At 44.3% G+C, this 24,693-nt stretch overlaps 1 protein-coding gene across 1 annotated transcript in view; it reads left to right on the plus strand.

Moving 5' to 3' along the window:
- Nucleotides 1-24,693, plus strand: part of GRK5 (G protein-coupled receptor kinase 5) — a 154,998-nt gene that overhangs the window by 42,874 nt on the left and 87,431 nt on the right. Inside the window, exon 2 of the mRNA XM_040070767.2 lies at nucleotides 19,185-19,280. Within this exon, the coding sequence (XP_039926701.1) occupies nucleotides 19,185-19,280 (96 nt within the window). The remainder of the gene's footprint in view (nucleotides 1-19,184; nucleotides 19,281-24,693) is intronic.

Consider the following 24,693-nt stretch of genomic DNA (forward strand, 5'->3'; position numbering starts at 1 on the left):
CTGAGGTCACGCTCCTCCCTGCAAACAGGAGAATTATGTGCCTGGCATTGAGGCGAGAAGGCTCTAGGCTTTTGCACAAAAGCAAAAAAGACTTGAAACAATGGCATGCATAGAAAAATAAAAAGGTAGACCGAAGGCAGGAGAAGCGTTCGGAGCTGTATCAGCAGGTGGTGGAAGGATGCGGCTCTCGGTTGCATTTAAAAATGAGCTGTTCTGGCAGCCATGAATGGTGTGGAGGATTTTCATTCATTCATCCCCCTCTCCAGCTCTGGGAAGGGACATCTGTCAGCCCTGAACACAGGCAGCAATCAGTGGCTGCAGCATGCTGTGCTCATAGCCCTGCACATTTGAATCAGCAACCCAGAGGTTAAACTCCACAGCTCAGCCACCGGTGGCCTCAGTGATATTTATAGATTGCATTACATTTGCTGCAGCTTTTATGAGCAAAAGGTGCTCCTCACGGCTGAATTATCAGAGGTTAAGTGTGACCAGTTGTAGTTAACCTCATGATGGATGTTGCTATTTTGATTTTTTTTCCTTGTATTTGAGAGGACTGAGCATACGGGTTTAAGAATCTCTGAAGGAAATATTATATTTATTGTTTTTATGAAATTCCATTTATAAAGCTGCTTTTGGCGAGGAAGTGCTTTGCAGAAATTAACATTTTACCTAGCTTAAACTTTGGAATAGCACCCAGCCCATGCAAATTAAACACTGCCATTCCCCTCAAAGAACTGTTTATTTCTTCTCTGCAATAAGGGAAGCGAGTTCCTAACTCTGCGGGGAACTTATCGCTCTGCAAACGCGGTTTGTAGCTGCACAGAAATGCAGCGTAGTTCGCCGAGGCCAAAAGCCAGCTGAGGTGACCAAAGCCAGGAGAGGTGTCCCTGGGCGCTCCCCGTGGCCCTGTGAGGGAGGAGGGATGTCTTCTGCAGGACAGTTTCCTCCCAGGGCTGGAAGTCAATCAACGTGTGGCTCACGCCGCGAAGCCGGGAGCGTAAACGGGGAGTTTGTGTTGCTTTCATCCCGTCTCGTGTTCCTGCTGAGGCTGTTATTATTCACCATTTACCTTCTCAAAATATTGAGCCAATTAGAAAAGCAAATCTCTCTTTTGGTGAATGCCCAGGGGTGAAGCTGTAACGATGTGTGCTCTCCGCAAGCCCTAATTGCGGGTGTCGCAGTTGCGCCTGGGACTGCTGGGCTGAGCAAACCCAAATTCCTGTCTGATATATTTCACACCTCGGCCAAGCCACACTGAGTGGCTGCTTTTGTCCAGCTTCATAAACCGGGTGGCTGAGGCTGGGATGGGAAAAGCAGCTACGGGGAAGGAAGGGATGGCTCCTGGGGAACGTCATCCCGAGCGCAGGGGAGGGAACGTCCCAGCGGATGGCAGGGGAAGGTCCCAGCTGTTGCTCACAAACTGTGAGCTGCCGGTGCTTGTATTGACATGGGGGCTGCTATCCTGACTGAGAGATGCAGAGAGATGTTTCTGGGATTTTTCATTGTCGGGCAGGTGGGGTGCGAGTGTTACTAACCACAACGGAGGCAGGATTACTCCTGTGTGCCATCACTTAGATTAGGTATGGATCTAATCCCGGTGGTCTAATCTAATTTATGGTCCTAGCGTTGAAATCCTATACTTTTCTTATATTTCCTTTCTCGTGGTGAATTAAGTAGCGTACTCTAGAACTTTGCGTGAATGAGGGTGTGGATGACAGTTGAGATATTTCAAGCAAAGGAAGATTTCAGTATGGAAGTCCAGGAAGCTGCTGTAGTCCCTTTTACATGCCAGGATTTTTTCCCCCCTGCATGATAAGAGTAGTGAATCCCTATATTAAACTCATCTGATGGCTCAGGCTGCCTGCCATTAGTGCTGTTTCATACATGATAAGTGATATTGCTAAGCTTTCTAAAATGAGTGTAACAATCTAACTGGTGCCCAATGGGATATCCATCTTGTGTCTGACTACAAGGAATAAATTATGCTCTCACACTGATAATTGCTCATGCCTGGGCTCAAGAATTGCAGTCCTGCAATGCTGATGATTAGAACTGGTCTCCCTCTTTTGTGCACAGATGCTCCCTGTGATCCACTTCAGCGACTGCCTCAGCTTCTCCAGATTGATTGCTCTTTGCAAAAGAAAGAAGACACAATTCTGCAAAAGCTTTGCAGGCAGCTAGGACCAGATTTAAATTCTGAATATAACTTCTGATGTCTTCTAGGTAATTTAAAAAGGTAATCTTGGGCATTTTTAGTGATTCTGAAAGTGGGGTAGGTCATAGAAAAACAGCATTCAAAAAGAAATACCTTCAGAAAATACAGAAGCATTCAAAAAACCAGTAAAAGTTAATGTAAAATTAAGTCTGTTCTGAATGGAAGAAGCAGAAATAACTACGTTTTTTTTTCTCCCTAAAATAAATTCCCCGAGCTCCTTAACAAGACTGGTGACAAAGCAACGTACGAAGTTCTGCTCTACGCTTCACTGCCTATTTTCTCACCCTCAGCTTTAAAAATAACAGCACTGTAGCACCTTCTGTTTTCTCGTGACGTCTACACACGCTTTATGAATAATCTTTAGGGGGAACGCTGTGCTTGATCTCTGATTGGGATTTTCCCGTCTTACCCGGTGTTGACTTAACCCTGCTTCCAAGAAGTCAAGAGTAAAACGCCCATTGATTTCGGTGCGAGCAGATTTTGACTTTTCAGAAATGCTCAGCCATATGTGTTCTCGTTTTGGAAGTATCATGTGGTTGCATTTGGCCCATGTCGTGTTTTAGTCACTCAGAAAGAACACGCAGAGTTCCAGCCTGTCCTTACCTGCCCTCACGACTGCAAGAGCTGAGGGCCTTGGGGAGGTTTTGAGGGCCAAAGGTTTTGTTGTTGTCCTGTTTTGGGGTTTTGCTTGTTTGTTTGTTTTCCTTCCCAAATTTCAAGAAAACATTTCTATCCTAAGACAAAAGGAATACAAATGTTTCTAGCATGCTGTGGAATAAATCTGGGGGAGAAAAATGTTAGAACTCAGCCTATATGTTTTGTTTGGGAATAAATGGTAGCAACAACTTTATTCTATTCCTTATGATATAATATAGTATTTTAATGGGGGTAAAATAGTTCGGAATCAGAAGTTGAAACACTGTTTCAATCTTACTGAGGACCTTTTAAATTTCTTACATTTTAAAATAAAATGTTATCATAAGTGACACATCTGTGAAACATTTGCTTTTGGCTGATTGGTATTTTCTGAGGGAAAAATGTTTCACTAAAATTTCTATCAGGCTGTAGGCTTTCTCAGTCTTTAATATATTTACACCCATCAATATCAAAGGGAGGCTTAGGAAATGCTCTGGGTTCGTGTTATGTGCTGGCAACCAATTGAGGGCAAGATGAAGGGCTCAGAGTTGAGATGCTGTGCTGCTTTAGGTGGGATGAGCCTGCAGGCAGGGATCAGAGCCTGTTGGGAAAATGGGAGTTTCAGCAGCTGTGAAGCAGGAGCACAGCCCATTAAACCTGCTGTTCTCCACGGGTAATAGTCCCTGGCAGAGGGGCTGGGTGGAGAGACCTGTGTCTGCTTCAGCCATCCCCGAGGCCATCTGTGATCACAGAGCCTTTACTTTCACAAGGTGTTTACACAGCCTAACTCTTTGCCTAAAATAACGTGAGGGATCTGTGCTAGAAGAAGGACTTTAATCCTCCCTGGGTCTGAGGTTAATGTCCTTTCCCCTGGATTGTCTTTCCTGGTACCACCCCTATCCTCCTGTCTGCTTAGTCATCTGTAAGGTAAGCTGAGCGTGGTAGGGAGAGCTCCTCTTCAGCCAAGGGTGTAAGCAAAGTAAGAAGTCAAATGCAGTTAATCTGTGTTTTCTCTCACATCCCTTGTGCTGTGTCCTGCTGTCACCATGTGTTTCCCACTGTAGTCACTGAGGGATTTTCATTGGACTTGGTACAGCTTTTGAGCACGTTTCCTGATCTAGATGTGCTGGTTAAAGGATTTGTTGTCCCCTTCACATGATGATGGCACATACCATAGGTTTCCCATGACTTCGTGAAAAATAATTGCTGTCTTCGTGTCATATGGTTGTTCTGGTTTAAACACACTGGTCTGAGCAATGTGAGTTGGAAGGAGAGTCAGCCTTTGACTTTGAAAATCACCCAAAAGAATTTGTCTCAGATGTTTTTATGGTATTTCAGTTGGAGTTCCATGAAAAGTACAAAAAATAACACTTTGCCTAAAAACAAAGTCCCAAAACAAACAAACCCATAATAAATAAATGCTTGCCAAGAGTCATAAAAATCTTAAACTGTGATTTAATATCCTGTCTCTCTTTTGTCTTAGTGGAAAAGGTCATAGAGATGAAAGACATCTGCTGTTGTATCTCTCTTGGATTTCAGGACAAGACCAAAATCCTATTCTTATGTGCTTTTTTTTTTTTTTTTTTTTTTTTTTTTTTTTTTTTTTTTTTTGGTGTGTGTGTGTGAGCAAATTGCCATAAATTCCTTTTATTCGGTTGTCTTACTGTGTCAGCTCCTGAAGAGGATGAACAGGCCTGTGGTGAGTGATTTCAAATGGAAAATCCCTTGTGTTCCATCCTTCAGAGACAGATGCATGCCTGTTGCAGTCCATTCCCTGAAACGAGGGAAGAGAAGAGCAAGAGCCTTCTCCAAGCCCCTACTCCTAGGGTGGCTTTCAAGAGGAGGAAGGATTTGGAAGGGTAGCAGTCCAGTTTGGAACAGGTCAGAGATAGAAGGTGTCATCAGAGGCTGCTAGTCAACAAGAGGTGAAAAGAGGACAAAACTGGAAAATAAAATAAGTAGCTAACTCTAGAAATGTTAAAGATGAGGAGAAGACAGAAAGACAAGAAATGTCAGAGTGAAAGTGAGGGGAAACACCTGGTCTGACTTGCTCTTAGTTTTTCAGTGTTCTTTCCATCGTCATGTTTTTATTGAATCTGTTTGAAATGCAGTCAGCTCTGGACAAGAGTGCATTTACAGCCCTTGATTGTTCCTGGCAACTTTTAATGTTTTTTCAGTAATACCACCCCATTTTGAAAAATGGGCCTTCCTCAGAAAGCAATTGTGTTGATGAGTGGGAAAACTGTGACCCTCTGAAGCCACAGGGGATGAAATCCTAACCCTTGCTGAAGGCAAGGGCAGCATCCCCAGTGACAGCAGCGGGTTCAGGATGTCACGGGGAGTGCTTTTGGCTGCTGTAGTGAGCTGGAAACTCTTCAGGGATGGGATCTGTGCTCATGTGTTGCCTCCAGGCATTGCAGAAAAGCAAATGCTAAGTTGTCCTGCGAGCAGTGAAAGTAATTAAACATCGGTGCCGTTGGATGCTCAGGTGTCTGGCGAAGGGCGAGTGTCAGGCTTTTCTCAGCAGATCCTTTTGCTCTCTCCAGCTGCCTGCTCTCTCAGCAGCAGGAAGGTGCTGTGCAACCCCCTGGACAAGTGACCAGCCATTTAGAGCTGGTGGAGAGGATCCATACCCATGGGTGTTCTCTCTCCAGAGCTGGGCAGCTTAAAACAAATTTAAGAATACTTTTCTTGCTAGCATCTAGCACCCTTAGTTTTCTTATGTCCTCTGACAATATCAGCTTTTCAAGAAGAATGGATATGGTTTTATTTTGGTTTTCTTTTTCCTAATTAAAGCGGGGCATTTAAACTGCCTGTGATAATTTCTTTTCCTGGTTGCACATGTGGAGGGTCTCAACAGGACTGTAAAAGTCATGCTAATTTATGTGAGGGCAAAATTAATCTTTAAGCTGGAAAAGCTTTTGCTGTTTTTGTTTGCAAAATGCTTTTATGCCTTTAAGGAGAGGGCGCTGTTGAAAAGCCAAGGGTTGTGTTGGTTTTATTATTTTTATTGATGTACTTTAAAAGCAACTCAGAAATCTTTTACTGAAGAATTTTTACTCAGAATCTTTTTACTGATATCTGAAGCCGAGGCAGCAAAGTGCAAATGGCTTTGTCATCTACAAAGGTGGGAAATGTGAAACAAAATAGATGCACCGTCTGATAGGTTCTTTTCCCCCCATATTTGTTTTTCTTCTTCTGGGAGATAAGCATTTATTTTAAAATAATTTAGAACACTGCCTTTTTAGGCATAAAATACAAATAATTTATTTTTACTATCACTGTAAGCACTCTTCCACATCTCCCACGTTATACTCCCATGAAAAACTTCCATACCAGGAAATCTTGGAAAACAGCACTGACTCCAGAAATACGCTGCACTTAAAATTTTGTGCAGAGGGGACTCTTCAGTTTGGGTCTTTATCTCCTCTTCTCATAAGGGGCTTGCTGGAATTTGCGGTTCCCGATAAAATCAGCCGGAGTTGTAGATGCTGGACTTGAGGGTGTGGGGGTTGAAAACTAGTTCAGCTCTTGAGACAGTAGTCAAACTTTAGGACAATCACAGCCTGTGTTTCCAGAGGATTAATTGTACAAAAGCATAGAAAACAACTGAAGATCCTAGCAAGACTGAAAGTCTAGCCTTTACCTCGGAAAAAAATCCCATGTCTTCATGCCTGTGGAGGCAGAGGGAGGTGTGAAATCCAGTCATTCCATCACAGGTGGAAAGCACAGCCAGGACAATCCTGCTCCCACCTGCTGCCCTGCCAGCCCGTGTCCCTGGTGCTGTTGGGGAGGCTGGGGGTGGGTCTGTGCTGTGAGAGGTGCGGGAATGTCCAAAGGCACCCGGAGAGCTCCCACCTCGCTGCCTCCTCTTCTTTCTGCACGGCTTTCCCAGAAGCACTGCTTTCAGCTGGGGTCCTGTTTGTGTAGTCATTTTAAAACGTGCTTTGGAATGCTGACTTCAGCCAGCTGAAATGATTTCCTCTTTGCCCCCTTACCGAGAGGGTTTATAAATATTGAGTTACACAGGAAGCAAATTCTCCCGTTATCAGATTGTTCTGTAGTCACTTTTCTTTTCCTCAAAAGCATAATGGTGAACTTTATCAGCGCTCAGTCATTTGTTTCCTATTAAACACGAGTGATTAAGATGCTGTTTGGCTCACTGGGAAGAGTTACTGACCTGTTTTGTCTGTAAATGTATCTTTAAATTAGGAGACACCTGAAGCTGCTAGGAAGTGAGTATTAATTGGGTTCAAGTTCCACGAGCACAGATTGCAGTTTCCCAGTGGGACGTGGTAAATAGCCGTCACCAAGATAATATTAATTACATTATCTCCCAGAATGGTCCCAAGAGGTGCTAAAATAGCACATGTGCCACTTGGGCTTAGATGCTTAGACACGAAGATCAGTGTTTGCTGCCGTGTTGCGTCAGTGGGGCAGTTGGATGAGATAAGGAGGCTGGGATTTTCTGGCTAGCTGCTGGGGCAGCTTAATTGTCCAGTGATTTGGACAATTGTCCAGTGATTTAGACAATATTCTGATCTGAAAATCAGAATATTATCTAAAGCAATTTTTTAAAGCAATTCTAAAGAATTTCTTTTCTCTGCCCTGACATCTGACAAGGAATGGTAATAGCAAGCCTAAAAAATGGATTTCATGAAACACCTGAGCAGAAAGTGTTTCTTGCTGCAGAGATCGTGACTTCCTCACAGGTCTGTTCAGCTCCAGAGTGACTCCAAGTGCCACACAAGCAGTACACAGACCTCATTTATCAGAACCACGCTCCATGCAATTGACTTGACACCCAGTCATGTCCCTGGCAGTGCAGTGCTCTGCTCAGCACTGTTACGGGTAGTGTGGGCTGCAGCCTGAGCACTGCCCTTTCCAAGGCTGCAGCTCACAGGCCTTTGCTTCAAAAGCCCCTCTGTTAGTTTTGCTCAGCTGGGAGGACACAAGCAGGGAGAGTTGTCTGTGTGGTGCCCATGTGAAGGTCAGACCATCCTCATGCTAGAAATGCTGAGCCAGATGTCTCCCTTAGCCCTTGAGGACCACGTTAAGTCTTTTTTGCCCTTGAGGACCCAGCAGCCTTCTTCCCCCACGTATTGATTAGGGGCAGAAGCAAGAAGCAAACAAATACGATGTTCAGTGATGTCATGTCATGAACTTCTCCGTTGGTAACTGAAGTTCAGCGAGCTGGATTCATGTGGCACTGGAGATGAGTTAACTCTGACCTGATAATCTCTGACAATTCTGTCTGGGCTAGAAAAACATGGAGCTGGTGGTTTGTTAGGGACGTGCTGGCAGACACTCCAAGGCAGCGATGCTAAAGGCACCATTGTAATTAACTCAGCCAGAGCCTGAGCACACAGATTGACTTGAAAACCAGTGTGGCTGTTCCGTGGTCATCACGACCCCTGTAGAAAACACTGCTGAACGAATACTTAGACTTTAGTCACCTAATTCAGTGTTACACATCCATATAACATCCAGTGTTATATATTGCCACTGTTCATTAAAGGTATCGGCATGTCCCATAATGAGGGGGATTACTTGCCATGTAAGAAGTCATGTTACGGTTCTCAAAAACTGACTGGGAGGTTGAAACTGTTTTTTTAATATTCAGAAAGTGCTTGTTTCTTGTTCCTGAAGCTTAAATTAAACACCAGGGGGTTCATGTGGATGAAGGGGGAAGATGTGCCCTACAGTCTCTTTCACAACAGCTCAAAACTAACACAACCACCTTAAAACAAAGGGAAGCTTTCATCCTCGTTCCTACAGCTACACACGAAAATCTGAATTGCAATGAGGTTGAGCAAGAGGAAGAAAATAAATAAGTAGACCTCATTCTTCCTTGTGGAAGTTGTTTCAACAGGAAGGTATTAGCCAGCTTCAGAAAATGTCACTAACTGGATGAAAGTTGTCCCCGTGTATTTCTCAGTTTCCTTACTCCTCCCATGATGACAGTTTCCACTAAGAGATGCATTGTTGAACCAGGGTTATGCAGGAAAATGAAAGAGGGAAATTTTCCGGAGAGGGAAAATGTACAGTATTTTTTTGCATTTTCTAATATAGTCTCGTAATTTTATTTTTTCCCATTGCTCTCTATTCTTCTTCCAAATGAGAGAAAATGAGTGCAGGCTGATTTTTATGGTGCAATTCACACTCCTCCAATTTTCTTTTTTTTAATTTTTTTTTTTTTAATGCCTGTATATTCAAAGCTCTAGATCTGACTTTTTTTATTAAATACAAGCAAACAGTATTTTTTTTTTTTTTCTCCCAAGTGAGCAGGGTAATCTATGTCTGCTCGACTGGGCCCAGAAGGTTCTGGTTTGTGCTGGAGTCAGCAGCAGTTTCCTACAGTGACTTCATTTGACCTGCACTGCTCTGACAGGCTGGGGCTGGCAACAATCTCAGCCTCAGCCATCAAAACATTCCTTTGTAGCCAAGTGTCCTTCTGCTTTCTCTGAAATATCTGGTGTCAGTTTTAACAAGAGGGGAAACAGACGTTCGTCGCCGTTAATTCACTGGACAATTAAGCAGCTGATCTCTGACCTCCCGCCATTATTGGCTTTCAGAGCCAGGGCAAGGACCCCACAGATATCTGTTCTCTGTCATTCCCTGCGAGCTGCCCTAGGATTTTATTTGCTCAAAGGCTTAGCTCTTGCCCACCACCAGCCAAATGTATATGCTTTGTAATAAAAATTGCTAATAAGCTGTCCCGGGCGGTGACATTAATCTCTGAGTGACGATAACGGCAAGCAAAGGGAACAGCTGGCTGTCAGAAAGCGTGTCAGTGGGAATCATACATTTATTTAGATTTATATACATATTAGAAGTGTCCATCCCTGGCTGCAGCTGCTTTTGGTGCTTTGGGCTACCTTGGGCATCCAGACCAGGGGCAGAGGCTGGGAGCTGTGGGATTGTTGCATGGTGCTGTTTGTTCTTCTTGCTCATCTTTCAGGCTGTGACAGCACTTTGCTTTTCCTCTCTCCTGGAGTCCCTGGTGGTGATGGCCCAGACCAATACCTTGTTTTAGTTCTGGCCTGGGGGCTGCAGGGAGAGCCAGTGGAAGTGCAGGAGCGTGTGAGCCATGAGGAAATAGTTAATGCATCCCTGGCACAGAGCTCTGTTTTGTGTTTATTGAGACGGCCGGGTGGGTGGGTGGGTGGGAGAGGCAGCCGAGCTAGGCCAGCTGCTTGCATCATCTGATGCTTACACCATGCATCAAGCCTCATTTTTCAGCCACTGCTTTTGAAGTGTTTCATTAGCTAATCAGAGGAAACCTCTGCCTTTGCTCTGCAAGTTTCCTTGTTTTTTGTCTTCTACCTTCTAATTTTTTTTTTTTTTTTTTTAGTTCTACTTTTTGTGTCGAGTCCTTCAACTGGTAGCTATAGTATCACCCATGAATGAGTGACTGTAGTACACTTCTGCAGCCCACTGCCCTCAGGAAAGCTGTGCCAGGCTGTCACACACCTGCAATGCCTCGGCACCCCCTCTTTTAGGGGTTTCTCCCAACAACAGGGACAGCCTTAGCCTGGGAGCCAGCTCCATCCTGCTCGCTATTTGCAGCTGCAGCCCGCAGTATATTGTGGCAGAAGGAATGACTCACTGGCAGAGCAATCTGTTGCATCAGATAATCACAGATTACCTCCATTAACCCAAATCCCTTCTGTAACCTTTTACAATAATGATCCCAAAAGCTGACGCATACAATACTGTTACCATCACGTCTTGGGCTGACAGTGATTTTTAAAGAGGATGTTTTCTGTGGTTCCAGGGGTGATCTAGCAGGTTGTGCCAGCACCATCCACAGGAACCAGCTGTTGGTACCTTGTTTCTGGACGAGATGATGGGGCCAAAGCCAGGCTTTGTAGCTAAGTAAGGGGGAAGTCTCCCCTAAAGCTGGCCATGTCCTTTTACATCAGTCCTGTGCCACCCTCTTAGGGCTTCTCCCCGGTGTCCACAGAGAATCTCCTTCCTCCAGATCAGTGTTTGTGCCCACACCTTTTCCCCTCTGCCAGTCAGTCACTGCACCTGGCAAATACTTGCTGTAACCAGGCATTTCAGGGGGGTTTCACCCCCTCGCCACATTGCCTCCATGGTGTGTTTGAAGGCTCCTCATATATCTAGGGTTTGATTTCTGTTTTATGCATATGTGGGAGAAATTGTTGCATTGTTTGACCACGGAGAGCAAGGAAGATGGCAGTGATCTGTTTTTGGGGTGAAGAAAGATGTGTCTGATCCCGATCCCAAGTAGAAAGTGACCCAGTCTGAGACATGTTATGATGCTGTAGTTTTCTTCCTGGCTGGCTCTGGAAGCAAAAAGTGTCACAGAAGGGAAATTCCCCTAAAACAACTCTGGCAGTACAGCCCATACACATATCCTAAGGAGGTTCCCAGCCTAATTTTCACCATTTTTAACGTGGATTTCTGGGTTCTTGTCAGAACATCTCAAAGCTTTACCGATTCTTCCAATTTGGTGGAACTAATAAATCAGCCAGGCCTAATAAAACAGCCTTTCTCAAGCCATTCATTTTTCATGATGTTTACAAAAATTCTTTACTTTAGTCTTGTTGGTAAGTTTATTTAGGTGAGAGTGAAAATCCAGAATAGAACATAATTCTTAGAGCTTGGCTACAGACTGCTGATAGGAACACTTGGATTGTCACCTCCCCTCCAGCTGGATCTCCTCCCCACAGTTCAGAAATACTCCTTATAAAACTCAAATGTCAGGAACACAGAGGCTAAGCTATTTTTTTAGATACTGCAGAACTATTTGCAGGAGAAAAAGCCCACACAGCTCTTTGACAGGGACAGACAGAACCCACATCGTTTCCTGCTCAGGGCTGGGTTTTTTGCATGTTCTCCCTGGAGCTGGCATCATATTTTTCAGGAGACCTGAGCCCCATGTATGTGCCTGTACCCCAGGGCCATGATTCCTTGCAATGCTCCTGCCTCTGTCTCATGTTGCGCAACATCAGAACTGCATGTGAGAGATCAGCAAATCAGCAGAGCTTTTTAGGTTTCTAGTCACTTATCTCAGTGTCTAGCTAGGATCCAGGAGGCCCTCTAAGGTACTTTGGCTTTAGGGGCCAGCCCTGAGAACATTTGGGCTGTTTGAGGAACACAGCTGTATCCAGGAGCCCTGCACATCCTCCTGGGCAGTCTGCTGGACTCTATGTGGGCGATGAGTTCACAGACTCATAGAATACCCTGAATTACAAGGAACCCACAAAGATCATTGTCCTGACCATGCACAGGACTGCCCCAAGCTGCATTTGCAGGTTTGGGTTTGGAGGCACCGGTCGGTAGCTTGCATGCGTGTTGTTAAACAGGGTAATAAATATATAGAACAGGTCATAAGTTTAAAAGCCAGTGCTTAAAGAGGAGTTCCTTCCTGGAAAGATGTTATCAAACCCTTTTCAAGCAGGATTTCTGGAGCAGAGATTTCCATTCTTCCTTTAGAAGAATGGGAAGCAGGTCTCTTACAGTCCGTGTAACTCACAGCTGTGCAAATTAACTCAAGGGAATTGGTAAGAAATGTGGGAATTTAGATTCACTCAAACATTCAGCTATGGGGAGACCATGTTCCTTGTTTAATTCTTGTGTACTTCAAAGCATGTGACAGTTGAGAACATTTCTGACAAAAGAATCTTCCTTTCGGAGAATGAAGTTTTGTCTAAAATTAAAGGGTTTGCAGGAAAGTGTCTGCTTAAAAGAAAAGATGATTTGCTTTTTCTACCTTCTTATTGACAATATGGAAACATCATTTTAACAAAGTAAAGAATGTCAGTTTACCATACCCATTTTGTTCCAGTGGTATCTTAGTACTTTATTTGATATGTTCCGTGATAATGTTTTGACGTTAGAGAACTGAGATGACTCAAATGTTAGCACAGTGAACTGGTTTAATGTCTTTGCATCAGAATTTTGTAGAACTTTGAAATACGTTCTCAGGTCCAGCTTGGAAGAAAGCTCCACTGAGAGATTTGATATTTTCAGCAGGGTGATAACCTTGAATCTCAACAACTCTGTTCAAAAGCTTGGTTTCCCATAGTAATCATTGATACAGAGGTGCTATTTATTTTTTTTTTTTTCCATGTTGTCCACACTATTGATAAAGAAAATCTCTCAACAGTCCCCAGAGAGTCCCTCAGATATGTCAAATCAGCCAGTACATGGTTGTTCATTCTAAATCCCACAAAAATGCCTGGACTTGTGCCAGTAGCCTTGTTTACTTTGAGGTCAAGAATAGGAAATTGAAATTTTGGGCTCTTCCTAATTTTACTATTTTAGATTATAGCTGGCTTTATTTTTGTGAGTCTTACTATTTGTTTGTTTCTTAATAGATTGTAAATCTTCTATAGAATTTGTATCTATTGGATTAATTTTGCTTGTGGCATAAAAGCCAACAATCTCTTTTTGCTCATTTATCAGCTGCAGATAGACACAATGAAGTTAAATGCAAGGTATGAAAGAGAGAGACACCAAAACAGACAAACTGTAGGTGTTTATGTTGGGGGGAAATTAAACTGCATCCAGGGAGCTTTGTGACCAAACAACTTTCTGTTAGCATAGCAGTGAAACGTAACCCCAGTATATGTGAACTGACCCACAAAACCCAAAGAAAACTTGTTCAAGCAATCTCAAAGATGCATTAAAATTATCCAGTGGAGGATGTAGGCAGAGTTGTATGGAGAATGTCACAAATTGGGATGCCTACTTAAGACATAGAGAAGAAATTAAAGGCCTGATTTTTAAGTTTAATTAAGTCCTTTCAATGTGCTCTGACCAGGCATGAAGGTAGCTTGTGTAGGGACTCCTTTATATTTCTAGGGTAGTTACAAAATGGCCTTGACATATGATAGTTAAGCCCCGAGGATCAGTCTTCAAAGACTAATCCCTTAGCTTTCTCTGTGCTTTCAGGGCAGTGCATGTTGCTAAAGCATATTATTAACATTATTATTGACATAAAAAAAATGTGCTGTTAAAGTCATGTTTCATCCACTTACCAGTTCTTGCAGTGTTACCTGACCTCTTCTTTGAATCATAGGTAGATATCCCTGCAATAAGTGTTCATCAGCACTGACTTCTGTGAGCCAAGGTTAATAACTGGCACTTTAGATGCCAGTTGTATACAAAATATTTTGCCCTCTGGTCCTCTGGTAACCAGATTGCAAAGCCAGCCTGGCTCTGCTTGTGCTTTTGCTTGTGAAATTCCCATCAACGTGGTTCTGGAGGCTTAAACACGAAACACATCTGCTCTTCGTTCCCCCAAAAAAGCAGCGAGGTGTTTTACACGGCGCTTGTCAGGCTTGGGTGTTTGCAGCAGCATCATGAGCAAGCGTGCTGTGGCTGCAGGGGAGATGGGCACAAACCCCTTATCGTGGGCTGTGACTCCTCAGAGCCGCGCTCATCGGAAAAGGCTGCGGGAGATGAGGGCAGATTAGCGCCCATAAGAGGAGCTGTGTAACACCATTCTCCTCTGAGGGCTTGCAGTGGACTTTTTGTTGTATCTGATAAGACAGAGCCTCTCGAGACCGGTCTGCAGAGGCACTGCAACCCCCGTGCATGGTGGACACCCTCCTGCTTTTGGAAATCCAGCCCTCACACTCCTCACCTTTTCCTCGCGCTGACAGGAGGGGATTCATTCATAAAGAGGCTCCTAATGGTCTTGTGAGTGCTTGATTTATGCACAGGTTAATCAGGAGTATCATCTTTATGGAATAAAACAGGGTTCCTGGGTTTTCTTTTGCTGCTTTCCCAGAGGAGAGGGGCAGGATGAAGGGCAGAGAGCAAGCAGCTTTTCATTCTTCAAAAACAAGCCAGTTTTATTTGCTAGTACAGCTGAGTGTAGGTGGAACTAATAAGAAAGAAGAATAGTGAACCTGGGAGAACTTCCACACGAAACAGGTCTAATAAGGGTGAAACTGTTTGCCTTAGAGGCTGGATGTATTAGACATGAAAAATTCCTAAGGGAAAATGATGGACCGGTAAATTTTATTCACACTGTCTCATTAGGACAAGGCGCTCTAGGAAAACAAGATCAAGATTAGTGTTCTTTTCCTTCACAAATACACAGTTAATCTTTGGTATTCACACCCACATGAGACATGAGGGCATTCAACAGTGCAGGGCGTTTACCAGGATCATAAGAACAGCCTGATTCTAAGTAGCACAGATGCTAAAATAGGAGAAGAAATTCTTTGGAAGCCGTACACCTCCATGTTTTGTCAGCCATATCTAATTAACAGAATATGGAACAAATTTAATGTTTTGCAAATACCTCAGAAACAGCTTTCCAAGATCTTCCTCTGAAGCTGCCTGCAGTCCATCCTGTACTGGCCAGAGCTTACTCTAACATGGCAATTCCATATACAGCAGATGGCTTCAAACACCTCCATGGGATAAAGCAGAGAAAGGGTGGCAAGAGGAAGAAGAAAAAGAACATAAACATCTTGTGAGTGGAAATAGGACACTAACTGTGATTTTTTTTGACTTTTATTATTTTTGGAGTTTGTTTCTCTGCTTTCACTGTGTAATCAAGGCCTTGCATTCTGAGACTACAGAACTCTCTGCTGTTGTTGGGAAGGTCTTGGGTGACAGCCCAGGTAGTGTTGTGAAGTGGAAGATGGAAGCTGTAGTCATCCTCCAGTGATCTGTGGATTAACTAGATTGCAGTTAATACAGCTGGATGGAATATTTGGCTGTCTTGAATTAGGCAGGCCTGGCAGCATGGGATGTGCTGCTGGTCTTACCAACTTGGGCAAGAACAGAGCAGCAGTAAGAAGCCAGATTATCCATTCTTAAAATCCACCTTGCATGGTGCCATGAGGCACAGATAGAATGTGCTATGGGCGTGGTGCTGGAATAAATTCATCCAACAATGTGTTTTATTCTGTGTCGTGGATGATCTTCAATCATCTGAGCAGGAGCATGGCTTGATGCTGTCTTTAGCAGAATTAACAGTCTCAAAGCCTTGGCTTCTTCTTCGACTTCAGCTCTGTCCTCTGTCTCTGTTTTCTCATTTAATTTTGGACAAGCCACTTAATATCTCATTGGCTTAATAATATGCAGGTATTCTCCTGTCTCCTCTTGGTGTTAGGAGAGGAAGTATATACTGAATAATGGATGGGGAAAAAAGTAGACACTTCAGGCTAAAGGTAGTTCCTGCTGGCAAATGTTTTACACATGTGCCTCTGGTTATGTCTCTCTCCTCACAGGCAGAGATCAGAGCTAGATTTGCCATGCAGCATCACAAGACGATGTGAAAAATGCCATGTATTTTTCAGTAGGTAAGATGTAGAGCAAATGCTTTTGTTTCCTGCAGGACTGGTTGACATGTTAGAGAATCAGCTTCAACCCTCAGTTTGCAAATGCTGAGTTGTTGAGTGCAGGCACGGGAGCGGGGCTGAGCTTTCGTGCTGCTGCTGACAGATCACGTTTGGTGTCGTCAGCACCAAAGCAAAATTTTAAAGCAGTCAGACCCTCCAACACTGCACGATGGAACTCACATTTTAAACTTGGCACATCTGTCAAGTCCTGCCCTGAGAAGCTGCCTTGAAGAATGCAAATCCTCCTGTACGGAATAGTCGGTGCAAAGGCAGCAATCAAGGCAATGTGTGAGAGGCTCCCCTCTGCAACCTGCACTGTGACTTATTCAGAGAAACCTCCCCTTTCAGCTTTTAGCTCTCCTAGACAATTGACTGTGTCTCAGCTGTCTCACTGCATTATGTCCTTCAAGCCCCTCCCAGAATTAACGTTTGGAGCCAGCAAACACTGCTGGCTCCACAAGAAAAGCTGAGAGCGGAAAGGTCAGGTCGATTAAAGCACTTGATCAGAATCTTTAACATAAAGACGTCACAAGCAAAGCAGTAACGCTACTTCACGCTCAGCTAAGAGCAAATGATTCATCAGGCAAGGCTGCTTATTTTTGGAGGATAGCCACAAAAGAGGAGAGAACATGCTGGCTGTATCGATCACGGTTTTAGCGGGGGACCGCAGAGCCCTTCTCTAGTTTTGATGGAAATTTAATGTCAGAAATACATCATCCAATGTAAATACATCGATACATATTTTACATTGAATGGATTTTAAAGATGTTCTGGCCCAGCTTAGCAGAATCGTATCACCTCTGCACAAATCTCAGAGCTGTCATTAGGAGCAAAGGGCTATTTTGTAATATTCGGTGCTGCTTGATGCCGATAAAGATGAGGCCTTTTTGGGAGGACTTCTGTAAAGTTTTGGACAGCACTCCCAGGCACAGGTGTGTTTCTTGGGGCGTCCTGTGCAGGGCCAGGAGCTGGAAACGGTGATCTTGATGGGTCCTTTCCAACTCAGTATATTGTAGGATTTTGTGATTCCAAGATAAGTGAGTGTGAGGAAAAACACAAAGAGAAGAAAAGTTCAGGGAAGAATGGTTCAGAGAAGAAAATGCAGCCATAGAGCACGATTGGAAGAGAGAAGGAAGCAGGAATTCCTGGTGGAAGGATCTTTTTCCCAGAGGAGTATTTGAAGGGAGGGTGCAGGGAGTGAAGTGTAGGTACAGTGTGATGAGGCATAAGGGCGGGTGCACAAAGGAAAATGCCCCTGGAAGAGAAGGAAAAGAGGAGCAAGTGGAGGTGGCATCTGTGCAGCATTGCAGGAGTGGGCTTTTGGGGACATGAAAACCAGTGAAGGCCCTTAGGGCTGCTGAATCCAACCCCCGTGGCCACTGGCAGCCAGAGCAGAGCCATCTGTGAACAGATGTGCTCCAGAAGTTGGTGAACAGATGATCACAGTGCTCACCCCAGCCCACAAAATGCTTAACAGCACTTTGTAGTTCACCTAAGGCCCTCAGCATGCCAGACCAAGAGAGCAAGACAAGCTCTCTGATGGTGTGGGCAGAGGGATGAGGAAGGAAATGGCTTCAGCAGCAGTGGCTGGGATGCACTGATGAGGGGGAGTAGAAGCAGAATCCATTGCAGACCCAAGGGGTACATCTGTATTGCATAATACTGTGTGGTGGGGAGGCAGTCACAGCTCTCCCTGCTTTGCTGCAGTCTAATTCCTGCAAAGGATAACAGGGTTGTGCTCCTGAAAGTCCAGACAAGCTGGTTCCTGTAGGGCCAGTGCAGATATCTCAGCTCTACTTTGCACCCTGTAGAAATACAATCAGTTCCTGTCAATAAGAGGTTTAAAATAATTCAAGGCAGACTCTGTGATGGCAAAACCATTGGCCATCAAAAGCAAAGGAATAAAAGGTGAGATGCAAAAGAAACTCTCCTGTGCCAGAGGTGACATTGTGTGATCAGAAATGCCCCACAGAGAGCAATACTTGTATTTTTTTCCTGAGGCTCTTGTTTTCTCTCTGGTGGTCTGCTACCTTTTGAGTCAGCACTCTCCTAATTTAGCCTGCAGTGTCATGCAGGACCCAACACACTCTCAATCTGCAGCTGTGACTCTACCAACCCCTCTACAGAATTAAGTGAGCTCTGAGTTAGTCATTCAGCATGCCAGAGCATGTGAAATAGACTCAAGTGAATCAGATTTTGTGTGCAGGGACTGAATTGCAGCAGATACAGTGACTCGGAGAGTCCCAGTCTGCATCTGGGCTTTCCTGTCCAGAGGGACACTCCTCCTCTGTTGGCTGCTCAGCCTCTCCAAGCAGAACAGAAAGAAGAATCAAAAAGTGATTTTTTTTTCCTCCTGAAGCTGTTGCTTTTCTCCTACAGTTCTCCTGTGGAAGCAGCAGTGACCAGAGTGTGTAACAGCATCAGTAGTGCCAGGTTGGCAGGATATGTAATGTGAGGATGGGAGGGGATGGCGGGAATTGAATTCTGATCTTTGGCTTTCCGCACTTTTTTGGGATAGAATCAGGGCTTGTCCCAAAACCAGAAGGAGGATATCTGTGTTGGAAAGGTGTGAGCTGTAATTCAACAAGATTGTTTGACTTGTGTGCAGTGGCTCTTGGTTGGGGAAGAGGTGATGCTGGACCCGGTGGGCAACAAGCCTGGACTCCCAACTTCTAGTGAGCTCATCTTCAGCCAGATGTGCCACCTCCTTGGTCTGTTTTAAGTTCAAACAAGCTGAGATTTGATCTGTATCATAAAATCATAGAATGGTTTGGCTTAGAAGGGACCTTGAAGGGCAGAGATATCTTTTGCTAGGCCAGACTGCTCACAGTCCCATTCAACCTTTCCTTGAACACTTCCAGGGTTCTGCTTGTACATCAACCCACAATGTCTCAGCTTTAACTGTTGATGGTATCCATAAGAACTGGGACTGGGCAGGTAAACTCTGGGTGGAACTGTGCCCCCAAAGCAATCTAATCCTGATATTTCTCTCCCTGCAGGGGGTGGAGGGAAACGCAAAGGCAAAAGCAAAAAGTGGAAGGAAATCCTGAAATTCCCTCACATTAGCCAGTGTGAAGATCTCCGAAGAACAATAGGTAAGAGCTTTTCCCTTCACTGGAAGTACTGCATAAACAAAACATTTCAGAACTGGCTCGTTAGAATGGCATTAAAGGTACTCATCATTACAGGGCATCAGTTTACAGGTGGGCAATGCACATTCCTCCCATGCTGCTGCCATGCAAACACAGCGTTTTCTGTCCCTAAAAGGGGCTGTGGACCAGGCAGGAGAGACTGGAATGGTGCACTTGCAGGGCAGGGCATGGGGCTGGCAGCATCCAGGCCCTTTGTTTTCCAGACCCAAAGGGGTTTCACAGCTGGACAATGTCTGGCATGTGGGACAGGGGCTTTCACATCCAGAAAGGAATCCCCTCATCACATCCTGCATTCCCTTCCAATAAGCATCTCCCTATCTGGGAGGAAATGAGACTTGCTGGCTGTAGCTGAAGTTAGTTTTAATTATAGTGTGGATATGATGTTTGAGGCAGCAGCCACTGCTTCTGCCAGGCAGGTTTGCTCAGCAGCACCATTCCCTTTTCACAGCCACAACACAGCTCTGTGGAGGTTTTTTACAGGACACGTAGAAAACTTTTCCTAACTTAATTTGTTTTATTCGTGTGGGCCAAATGCTGCAGATTTGGCAGGCAGCTTGCAGTGTCCATTCCCATAGCATTGCATTTCTCCTGCTCATACATGCCAAATTTCAGCATTCTTTTGGCTGCTGCCTTGGCAGACGAGGCTAGTAGCTATCTCCTTCTGCATTCTCCCCTGGAAAGGCCAGGATTGCTGGTCTCACCACAAGAGGTTAACTTCAGCATTTGAGGCTCCTTTTCTCCCCTGCGCATAAAATCTAAGCCACTGGCAAGGAATGAATGAAAGGCAAGAATCTGTAACAACAGAGATAACAGGAAGCATAATTTGTCTAACTTGGGTGAACTCCTGGGGTCTGAGTGACAGTGCTCTGGCACTATTTACATTAGAAATCCACAGCGTGTTTATGCAGAGAAAATATCTGGAATGTTTTGAAAACTCTTTTTTCATGGTCTGCTTCAGTAAAATTTTCTTCCTTCATCTTCTGCTGTAGAGCTAAAAGGAGGCGAAGAAAAGAGGGGAGGCAGGAGAATAGAGTGTAGGTTTTCCCCAGTTGACAAACATACAAAGCCTGAGCAATTTCTGAAGGTACAGAACCTGCTGGAAGCAAATCTGACTTAATATATTGTAATTCACAAAGGGAATTCTCCCCATTGTTCTGTCAGCCCTGGTTTCCAAAGGGGGAAATGGCTCCAGATAAAATGCTCTCTCTTTACAATGGTGTACTCTCCTGAAATGAGTAGTCTTAAAAAAATTAAGTCTGCCAGTTATTTCTGTTTCTGAAATGCTATTTATGGTGCTTTTTGTGTGTGTGTGTCAGCTTCGCTCTAATGTAATTTGGTTTGCATTTTTTTGGTGAATGATTTGGTGATGTACCCAGGCAGGAGCCATTGTGGGATCTCTGGGTGGATCTGGTTTCAGTCACTATAGGGATTACCTGTTAACTGGGAATTTTAGCAACTGCCTTTTTCACAGTGGCAAATAAAGTCCTGATCCTGCTTCTGTGACTCTGATTTTCGTTGAGTCACTCTCCCCCTGAGCTGGATGTGATTATACAAGGAACGAGGCACGGCTCAGCCTGAGGGAGGTCTCCTGTCCTTGCTGGCTCTGCCCATTCTCAGTGAACCTCTGAAGCTGAAACATCCCAAACAGTTGTGTGAGCTTCTTCTTGCTCATACAAGACACATCTCGGGTGGGTGGGTGGGTCTACAGCATTAAGTCCCTTTCATGTGTGTGCTCAGGGTGGATCCACTGCAGATCTCCGTGTTCCCTGGACACCCAGGAACAACCACTGGTCACTGCAGTCTGGCCTTAAATGGCTTCTTTTCCTGCCTCTGAGCTGAGGAAGAGCAATTTCCCTGGCTTTCACCCTTCTTCATTTGTTGTTTCCTGCAAGTCCTTTGAAAGGATCTCGGGATTTCAGACTCATGTCTCCACAGGTACAGGGAATGTACTGAAACTCCTTTCCTGGCCCTTCACCTGCTCTGGGACCTGCAGGGATTCAGTGTCTTGGGGTGTCTGCACATCAGTCCCTACCCTAATGATTTCTTAACCTTCTGGTCAGTGCTAATAATGAAACAGAGAGCCCAGAAAGGCTTTTTCCTCCAAGGCCAGTTTGGATGGGGCTTTTAGTGGAAGGTTTTTCAAGGGGATTGGAACTAGATGGTATTTCCAAACTTCCAACCCAAACCATGGTTCTAAACTTTATACAAAGAAAAGCCTAATTCAATTTGTTTAGAGATCAGGAGAAATACAGGCAGGTTCTGCTCATCACAGACCTCTTTGCTGCCCGTCCTCCTCCCAGCATTTTCCGTCAGACAGAGTCTTGCCACTTAGGTTAAAAAAAAAAAAAAAAATAAATCACAGCGAGCCTTTGAGGGTTGGATGGACTGGAGCACTAGGCTGTTGAGGTTTTGTTGTATTCCTCTCTCCTGGATGCTTCCCAAGAGCCTCCAGGGAAAGGCTGGAGGCAGGAATGGGATGGACTTTATGATTTAGGGCAGTCATGGACAGCAGAGCTTCGTTTAACGCAGCCATAAGCAATAGCTGGAAAATGCTGCTGTTGTAATTGTGGCAGTACAGCCTACATGTGTGTGTAGATGCCCACATTCTGGTGTAAAAACGTGTGTGCTTTTGCACCCCGCTAAGGTGTACTGAAAAGAGTCTGTGTCTTAAAAAAAAATAAAAAATAGTGTAGTGTGAAAAGAAATCTGTGAAAAACAGGAAGGCTGAAATAAACCAAGGGTCTGCGACCTGTGTTGACACAATTATGAGTCAGTTCATACCTTTTGGTTACCTCTGTGTTTACAGGAGACTCTGTGTTTGACTATCCATCATCTGGTGTCTCACTGAAAGACTTGCTTAGTAAAGCCCTTTTTTCCCCCTCCTTCTTGTGCACAGAAATAAAAAATCAAAACACCCGAGAGAAACACTGCTTTTTGATAAATAAACAAACACTGGAAACATCTTTATTAAAAGTGCCATTTAGCCAAGGAGCTATTTTTTTGGACCGGACTTAAAAGCAATTTCTTTTCTCCTTTCTTTTTTGTCCAAAGTACGCAACACCTTTTGCAGGGAAATTCAGTGGCCTTCATTGTGTGCTAATTAAATAAACAAGGGAAGCAGGGATGCTGCACTTCACTGGGCTCTGGGAGAGGCTTGTCTACCATGAATGGCTAATGCATGCTTCCATTTGCAGCCCTTTTCCTGGATGTATTTAATTGTATTAAAACAGGGTGGAAGATTTCCATATTGGCACCAGAGGCCCAGTCAATCGATAAAAACTGATGTTTGAGGCACAGTTACCATGACTCATGTGATGGATGCTGCTGTGGATGGGGTTCTGCTATCTTTAAAACTCACAGATGACAGCTTAGCAAAAGAGAGATGCTTCAAGAGAAGGGAAGGAAAAAATAGCAAGGAGCAGCTTTAAAAGTTCCTGCATTTGACTCGACAGGAAGAGATGCCACAAGTTAGAGATATCCACTGGTTTAAAGGCCATCAGTAAACAAAAATATAGGAAAAAGTTGTAATTTGAAAGGCCAGAGCGTCTTTTTGATGATAAAAGATTCTGGATGTCTGTAAATATTTCTGAATGACGCAAAAGTTTCTGTTAGTTAAAAGTGTGGAATTTTTATTTATTTTGCTCAGACCCATTCTGTGTTTTTTTTCTTCCATAAAAAAACCTGCCTGGGTGAAAGAGTTGATTATTCTGATCTTTGGCAAATTTTCATTCGCAACTGTCCAAATGCTATATAATAAATCACGACTTTTTTTTACCCCATAGATTGAACCTTGTGGGGAAGCTGCCACAGAGTGTGTCTGTGTTTGTTGCATAGAGTGATTTGTTGCATTATTGCAGAAAACTTTTAACTCCTTTGGTAAAGCAGCTCCTTGTTGTGCATGATGCTCAGGTAGAAGAGAACGCTGAGGGTTTTTCTTGTTAAATATTTTTATTCCGTGAGATTTCACAGTCAGAAAGATCAGCCCTTTAATACTTATTTGGCCATCTTGGTTTAAAAACAAAAACCAAAAATCTTTCCTTTGCCATTTAACCTCTTACATGTCATTTGCATGCCATTTACCCAGGGTAAAAGTAAATTGAGCTTCTGGCACAGTCTTTTCAGTGTTGGTAAAAATACACTTCTGTGTGAGAAACACTTTGTAGAGCTGGCGAACAGAATAAGTGGGACAGAATCGAAGCCACAGGGTTCACATGCTCATCACCTTTTATAAAAGCTGCCTCTTCTCTCCCTGCCTCACTCTCTTGGGTATTGTACTTTTTCAGACACGATCGAGACCTTCACCTACACGAATTTTTTTTTTTTTTCCCAGTCACTTTGCAGTTTATCTGCCTGGAGGCACAAGTGGAGGTGCAGGCTCTGCAATGGGATTCAGATGCTTTGAGTTATTTGTGGAGCTTCCTAGAAATGCTTTGCAGCCTGCACTGAGCTCCATCCTGTGGCAGAAAGCCTCCTGCTGTACCCCTGTCGTGTCCTTCAGAGGTAGCTTGGATGTCCCTGCTCTGCTGGCACACCTTTCATGAATTCCCACCAGCCATTCTCAGGTTTCTTGACTCCAGGGTTTTTCCAGCAGGGAGAAACTCATGGGTGAGGGGTCTTGCAAAAGCAAAGTGTGAGTTTTCAGGCTTGCTCGGGAGGGAAGCTGTCCCTGGGAGACTGGGTGACTGTGTGGCACCCTGCCCCTCTTCACTGGGAAGAGCATCACCCCTGGGCCTGTATCCCTTCAGGGGATGGAGATGGAGGCAAGGAAATGCACTCCATGTGCAGATCCCAGAGCCTGAGGCCACGGGTGGTGTCACATAGAGAGTCCAGGCACTGGAACTGGGAAAGAGAAGGCATCAAAGCCCCGTCTGATCAAAAACACAAAGAAGCGGCCAATTTTCTCTCCACCAAATTCTTCACCTCTGATGTTTACAGTGATTAAAAAGCACGGTTGGGAAATGTAATCCTGAAGCCAACAAAGAGATCAAAGGAAGGAATTGCAGCTTGCCTTCCACTGTAAATATCCAAGCTCAGCTGGTTATAACTTCTGTGATTGTCTTGTAGTATTGGTCTGAATCCTACACCTAAGGCTGGTCTCATGTTTTTGGCTAAAAGTAGAGTTTAAGTTTTTGGGAAATATTTTTTTGGTAGAAAGCGTTAGCTTTCCTTGGAAAAAACCCTTACATTTTTATTGGAAGTAGTTTTTCAACAAGCAGTCAGGATTCCATGGCATGAAATAACTGCAAGGGGAACCATCTTCTCTTTCCTTTCCAAATGTGTAGGAGTCAGGGTAGCTGTGTTGGGAAGATGCTGTTGGGGAGCGTGTGTGTACAGCCAGAGCTGAGTACCCAGCACT

Source organism: Hirundo rustica, chromosome 8, assembly GCF_015227805.2.
Source record: "Hirundo rustica isolate bHirRus1 chromosome 8, bHirRus1.pri.v3, whole genome shotgun sequence".
In the NCBI taxonomy this organism is placed as follows: domain Eukaryota; kingdom Metazoa; phylum Chordata; class Aves; order Passeriformes; family Hirundinidae; genus Hirundo; species Hirundo rustica.